At 43.7% G+C, this 7161-nt stretch overlaps 2 protein-coding genes across 2 annotated transcripts; both read right to left on the reverse strand.

Annotated features, from left to right (window-relative positions):
* Window positions 1-2177: 2177 nt before the first annotated feature.
* Window positions 2178-3523, reverse strand: MELLADRAFT_71212 (uncharacterized protein; the record flags this gene model as incomplete). The annotated part of the gene is made up of 4 exons (XM_007407307.1): window positions 2178-2643; window positions 2736-3114; window positions 3194-3222; window positions 3285-3523. The coding sequence occupies 4 exons, from the start codon at window positions 3327-3329 to the stop codon at window positions 2353-2355; spliced, it is 744 nt and encodes a 247-aa protein (XP_007407369.1).
* Window positions 3524-4444: 921 nt separating this feature from the next.
* On the reverse strand, window positions 4445-6745 carry MELLADRAFT_47456 (uncharacterized protein; the record flags this gene model as incomplete). Its single annotated transcript, XM_007407306.1, has 6 exons — window positions 4445-5299; window positions 5385-5892; window positions 5969-6004; window positions 6085-6217; window positions 6291-6398; window positions 6479-6745. The coding sequence occupies 6 exons, from the start codon at window positions 6743-6745 to the stop codon at window positions 5077-5079; spliced, it is 1275 nt and encodes a 424-aa protein (XP_007407368.1).
* Window positions 6746-7161: the final 416 nt, after the last annotated feature.

Consider the following 7161-nt stretch of genomic DNA (forward strand, 5'->3'; position numbering starts at 1 on the left):
TAGGAGCTACTCGTCTTTTTGTTGGTCTGTGATGTGGCGGTTTTCTCAGCAACTAGTAGAGAAACTTGCTCTGCGAGCGCATCAAGCTTCTCATTCACTGAGGACGAGGCTTGGAAATCAAAAGCTTGGGTAGAGCTTGTCATATGGGGGTTCATTAACGGCGCCGCCGCTCTTTTGGAGCCTGCAAGGGCTGGCGCCGGTCTCTGGAAGAGGGTTCTCTTCGTTTTCTCGAATTGATGCTGGTCAAAGGCCGCATTGATCAACACAAGAATATCCGCACATGAGTCTACATCAATGTGGACCTGTTTAGCGAGTCTGCCTTTAGCAGGGAGCTGCATGACATCGTTTGCGACTGTCACCAGTTTGGTCAGCATGACCGTGAGGGAACGGTCTTCCTCACAGCCTGGGACTAAACGGGCCATCCTCTCGGATCGAGGGGTTCCCGCTATCGACTGGATGTGTTCCTGGGCTGTGAGTCCAGGCGTGCTTGTTCTCGCCCTCTTCTTTGCAAACTCGGCAAGAAGGGGGACTTCTGATCGTTTAGGAGTTGCTCCTAATGCGTCGGAGGTGATTTCGATTTGAGGTAGACCACGATCCGAGCCTTTGAGAAAAGCGGCCACCGCGTCGTCATTTTGGCTAGACGCGGTCGGGTTCGTCCATCCTGAGGTCGAATTCGAGCTGGGATCGTCCTCTATCATCTGACCCGTGTCAGACGCGCCGGGAGGCATTGAACGCGAGGATTTGAAGGTCGAGGGTTTGTTGACGATGGTAAAAAGTTTAGGATAATGAAGTGGACGAGGTAAATTTCGGGTCACGTGACCTTAGAGAAAACCTGTACGAAGTGTGGATCTACCGAGAAGCCGGGCGAATAGATGCTGGCAGTATGAAGCAGTTGATAGTCGGACGGTTATCGTGACAAGATGGTCGTCAAATGATTACCGGAATGATTGGCCTCGAAATTTCATGCGCTATGTGATTAGAGACTGGTGACGGTCAGAGAAAGTGATGAGTATGAAGTTAGGGGAAGGATTGAGGTTGGGCTTCATTTGTTGATAGAGAAACAGGCCATCGATATCAAAGAACATCTCGAGTAACATCTCTCAACCTCAGCACCGCCTAAAATTTGGTTGATCATTGGCTTAGGGGTGCGCAAGGGTGCGCGGTCAACTCAGGTGTTGGGCACTACACTATGCATAACACGAGGGTTGTGCGCCCGGCGTGGAAACCAAGGTAGTTCCTTCGATTGCGTTGCCCGCGGAAGTCATGTGCTTGAGTCTTGTGGGGAAACTTCGCCAAGCTTTATCAACTCAGTTCCCCGCCCATGGATGCCAGATGCGGAAAAACACATCTGAATGATATTTTTTTGTCCTCATGAACACCCCAGAATTGGTCTTTAAGCTTTTAAGATTCCACGACGCAGATGCCTGGCTATGTTTAGCCGCAGTCTCTGTGTAACTTTCAATTGGAATGTTAAGGAGATGAGAGTGTCAAAAAAACATTGAACAAGCAAGGTAAGAAAACCAGGCACTGCAAACTTATCACTTTTTTTGGAGAATTCTGAATAGCTGTTGGGAAGACGTGGTAAAAATGCTTCTACTCGAATAGCAAGGAGGCCTCGGGAAACTAAAAAGTTCAACATAACATTGATGGCTGGACATATCTCACCAGCTGTGCACGTCTTCCACATCACACTATGGTATAAACATGTTGTAGAACTATACATCCACTGGGAGCACTGACTCAGCTAGTTACTCAATAACCCCATGGTTTGCATAACCTATATATGAAGTTGTCCTCGCCACAATACGGAAACAAATTGTGTGATGGAATGCTAAGATCAATTCAATATCAGACAGAAAAATCAAACCTACAGCTCAACCTGGATTTATTTTTGATAGGCAATGTTTCTCATGAAACACACCATAAGAACATTTTTGTAATCACATACCCTTGTCACTATTAAGTGCGAGAGGAGTTTAAAAACTTAGTACACTATTGCACCATGCTGATTTCTTTTTTGGCATATCTCCGGATTGATAACAGCTCATAAATCTGAAATCAATTACTATGTCTTTTTAATTTTCCAATTTTTCATGTACACTATTTTTCTTTTTACCCTCATGAAACTCAAACTTCAAAGGATCTCAGTTTCTCTTATCTTAGGGTTTTGAAATGTTCTATAAGTCTCATCCTCAAATTGTCATTTCTAGGCTTCTCCTTTCCATCTTGACATACAAGAAAAAATTATATACAGGTTTGTTCCTTGTTTCAAAAAAGAAAACCCTCACAAGACCAGTTTCACCAATAATCATAGATCAGGTCATAAAAAATTAAGATCAGAGAGAAAGAGTATTACATTATAGTACACGCAGAACCCGTATCACACTCTGGGTCTCCAGGAACAGGTGAAGTATTGACAGCTGGCTCTCCAGGAAGAGGTAAAGTATGGATAGTTGAGACTTCAGTGTTTTGAGCTAGCTTTCCAGCTCGTAAGCAAGGTGGAAGGTTACCAATATCAACTTTTGTAGTGATGTCGCGGACTTGTGATCGAGCTTTGTGGACCTTGGGTTTTGCCACTACATTCCGAGGGATTTGCTTCGGTCTACGACCACCAACGTTTCGTTGCTTTACAGGTGGAGGTTTCTTGAGATTAGAATTCAAAACGAATGTATTGGGTTAGTAAGATAAGAATGCCAGAACGAAGATAACTAGTGAAAATCAATGACAATACTCACTGCTGAGTAAAATGTCATTTCGAGGTAAATCTCCCCTTGATATTTGTCTTTGTGGGTGATTGTTACCCATTCATCGAATTCGCCTTTCCGTAAGGTATCAGTGATATCTACTGTACCTTCACCTATCAATTCAGGATGATGTGAATCGTGAGCATATACAGCAATCCTCAATTCCTTGACGTTGAGTTCCAAGGAACTTGAAGGATGTGAAGATTTGATAGGTGATGAGACTTTTGTTGAGGGTTTCACATCTTTTAGGTTTTCGTAGATTTCAAAACGTAATTCGTCATCCCATAATGGATGCTGTCCTCCCCTTTTATCGGCCTTAGTCCGTTTGGTATCAGAAAGGTATTCGCAAGTTGCAAAGGGGTCTTGTTTGCTGGTAGACGCAGTAAGTAAAGTTAGCATTGAGGTGTGAGTACAGCGCAGGCCTTGAAGAGTTAAGTTAATCGACGTACCCTATTCGTTGCTTGTTAGGTAGATTACGCTGTGATATACGAGAAAAATCAGAATGAGTGTTTCCGAACATAGTGCAAGAGAAGGGCGCACAGCTTTAAGGACAACGACTATCAAGGTTCCCAATGGTCCTCCCATTTCACGTCGAGTTTTGCAAGAAGTAGCGGGAGATAATTGATGATAGGAATAGGAAGTTGGTGATCTGATGGTTATTTGGAGATCAAATGATTATTGGAATAATTGGTGAGTGAGCTTTGATTCAGTAGGGGATATGGCGAGGATCAAGACGGCTTAAAAGCACCCTCGAGTGTTGCCACTTCGCAGGTTCTGAGGTTTGGCCTTCCATCAGTAGCGGGTCGTTGAGGTAGATCTTGAAGTTTTTCTGGCCATTCTTTTTCGTCAAACTCGTCTGTCTATGTCCCTGACCCATTGCATGAGCACACGAGCCTAACTCATCTAGCCGCCGATTCCCGATAGGCTGAATCTATCCCACCGAGCTCAGTCCGCATGACGATTTCCTAAACGACCTGCACGGTGAGCAATCCTGAATTCAGATTATGATGCAACATAGTAGATCTTACAGTGACTCTCAGTCTCACTTTTCCAAAAAGAGCTCAACATTTCTGGGGCCAAGCCAACTTTCGAAAACCTCTGATCAACCTTGAACCTATGACGTCCAGCTAAGGTGATTGAAGCTGATGGAAGATCAAATATTTCCAATCTGGACCTGTATGCTCGACACACTCATCGTCTCCCCTCACATTGTGACGGAAGAGAAAAAAGGAAAATTCCTTTCGATTCTGTAATCCGTGTGTCCTTCACGGACATTGATGATTTGTTTTCGAACAAGGCACAAGGATCGTCCTTCTCTTCACGTAGAGGAGATACCGAGTTGGCTTGTGACGCGATAGGACTTCACAAACCGCAACATGCTAGAAGCGGAGTGAATTACATTACCGTCCTTGCCATGACGAGCAGAGGGTTCTAAATGACACTTCAAAAACCTCTCTGCAGTCAACCCAAACTTCAGAAACGCGATTCAACCGGTCTACAGATTACAGGTTTCCTGCCGATTGAATGCAGGCAGCCATGATCATGACGTATGAAGGTTCCGTAAGTAGGATCGACTTAGTCGACTTCGCCTGAAGATCCATTCCTCTCAGATCTAAAATCCAATTCTCCACAAAGGTCTCAGATGGGATAAACAAGAAGTGATCATTCTCCAAAATTCTCAACAACACGTTACTTCATTTGCCAAAAAATTGAACTTTCATCTACATATCATTGTTATACTGATAGCAAAAACTGAAACAAACAAAAATTCGATCCACTGGAAATTGAAAATCCATCAATTGGGTATGTATTATAAAGTAAAATAAGATGTCATATCCAGACTAAACGATAGTAAATATATATGAAAAAACAGCGTCACAAAGTATAAGATAAACTACGTTCACAAATAAAAACCATTAACAAAACAAAAACAAATGGGTCTAGAGTAGGCAAAGAGAAAACCACAAAGAACAACACATACACAAACGAAGATATAGATAAAAGATAATAGTGAGATGATAGGCAAGCCGTATATTCCAATGAGCTAAAGAAAAAGCAAACGAGGCCAAAGAAAAGAAAGAGAGACACATATTATGAGGTATGAGATACGATTAAAATTTAAGATGGATGAGTCAACGAAAAATTGATGATAATGAATGACAGGCGACAAAAGGGGATCCCAGATATCCCAGATGCACTTCTTCCCCCCCTCAACTTACCCACTGAATCCGTCAACCTGTCACAGAATGGATGTATGAACCCGAATATAGACAATTCCAATCAAAACTGACAAAAAAGTAAGAGTAATAGTTGTGAATGAGAAGAGATGCTTTTAACCAAACGATCCATTGTGATGAAGAGAGAGTGATGAAAATTCTCCAAATGGGTCATTGGTATCCGGTTTGATGATCTCGCTAACATCAGAGTCATCGAGCTTGTGATTTGAAGGTGTTAGGTTATGTGGATTCAGTGATGAGGTGGAGGAAGTTAGAATTGGAGCCATGATTTGACTCTCGAGGTCAAGTGATTTGGAATCTCTTCTTGAGCTTTTGACACTACATGTGATTAAAGGAGGGTGAATTCAGCCATGTTGTGCTCCAAGCTGATAGATTTTCGAATGTTCGAAGATGAACAACTTACACTGCCGTGAGATCCAGTGTGTTGATAGAAGGTATGATGGGTGGTGTACAGTTTCTCAGGAGTCCCCAGCTAATTGGAGCGAACCACTTATGCTGTTTCACCTCACTTGCACCGCTCTGACTACCCAATCTACGGTGTTCATCTTTGACCAAAAGCTTTCTTACATGGCTCTTACCAACGGCTGATACGACTGGATGATCCGGAAACGTGACTTCTCGCTTCAATACATTGGCGAATGTACTAGGTCGATCAGGTCCTTTGAAGGGCGTGAAACCGTAAAGCATTTCGTAAATCAAGATTCCTACCGTCCACCAATCAACCGCAGATGAATGACCATTGCCCTTGATGACCTCGGGTGCGATATACTCCTCAGTACCTACAAATGAATTTGTACGAAAGTCGGCAATACATGATTTGGTGTCAATAAGTGGTACACCATTTGGCGTGATAGTCTTGACACTAGCCGGTGCGCCGCCCACTTCAGATTGTTTTGAGAGGTCAAAGTCCGCTATTCGAAACAAGGGGAATCACAAGTTAATTCAACTAATCGACATGTAAAGGACATCTAGGACGAGCATGCTTACAAAGCATGATATGACCAGATTGATGTAACAGGATGTCTGATAGTTGGTGAGTGAGGGAGGCAAGACAATGGTAAGTCATTGGAAAAGACATAGCAATTGCAATGAGGCAGACATACTTTCAGGCTTCAAATCTCGGTAAATATACCCATGAAGATGTAAATATTCTAGAGCAGAGATGACCTCCGCAGCATAGAATCGCGCATCTTCTTCAGCAAGACGTTTATCAGGGCGAGCTTGAAGGGCCCGGAACTGATAACAGGAAGTTACAGAGAAATGAGTGAGCTGATTCAGGTACGATATGATGTAAAGGGATCGTACTCACAAATTCACCACCCATGCAGTATTCCATGCAAAAATAGAGGTAATCCTCAGACTGAAATGAATGATACAGTGTCACTATGAACGGGTGATTGCTAGTGGATAATATACCCTACATCGCACAGCACGACGGAAGAAGAAAGGATGTGAGCAGATGGTAGGTGGAAGATTGAAGAGGGAATCCCAGCCGACCTGTTCAGCTAAAGCACGTTTAATCTTATTGCGTTGAATCATTTCCTTCTTATTCAAAACCTTCATCGCGTAAAGTCTCGGTTGATTAGAAAGCTCATCACTTCCTACAGATTCTAAACTCCTACGTTTTTCGCGAACAAGATACACTCTACCAACGTCACCTTTCCCTAAAAGTTTGATCTTTTCAAAACTACTCGGTCCTACTTCGGCTTTCGAAACTTTGATAGAATTACTACTATAAGTTCTTCGAAACCCGCCACGGTTCATCAAGTCCACTGGGCTAGAGGGCACTGATAAAAGGGAACCTTTGCCAGGACCGGCAGGACTGAACATGTGATGTCCAGATCTAGAACGAGTAGGGCTTTTAGGAATACCGTAGTGAGAGATACTCTTTGAAGACTTTCTAGAAGCTTTTGTACTTGAGTTGGAAAGCGATGAAGGTGAAGGCGAAGGAGGGAAATAGGTACCATCGGCGTGCTGCCCAAAACCTGTGACGTTGGGTGGCAATAGGGGCATGGGCGGAAGTGGAGGAACACCATCCTCGCCTGGTTGATGAGGACTTGATGGGATAGTATGTAGAGTTGGATGGTCGGGACCGGGTCTATGAGGTGAAGCCAGGGCAGCGAGGACGCCACCACTACTCAACAGCCATCCTTTCGTATTGGGGGCGGAACTAACCCTAC

Source organism: Melampsora larici-populina (assembly GCF_000204055.1).
Source record: "Melampsora larici-populina 98AG31 unplaced genomic scaffold MELLAscaffold_8, whole genome shotgun sequence".
Classification (NCBI taxonomy): Eukaryota; Fungi; Basidiomycota; class Pucciniomycetes; order Pucciniales; family Melampsoraceae; genus Melampsora; species Melampsora laricis-populina.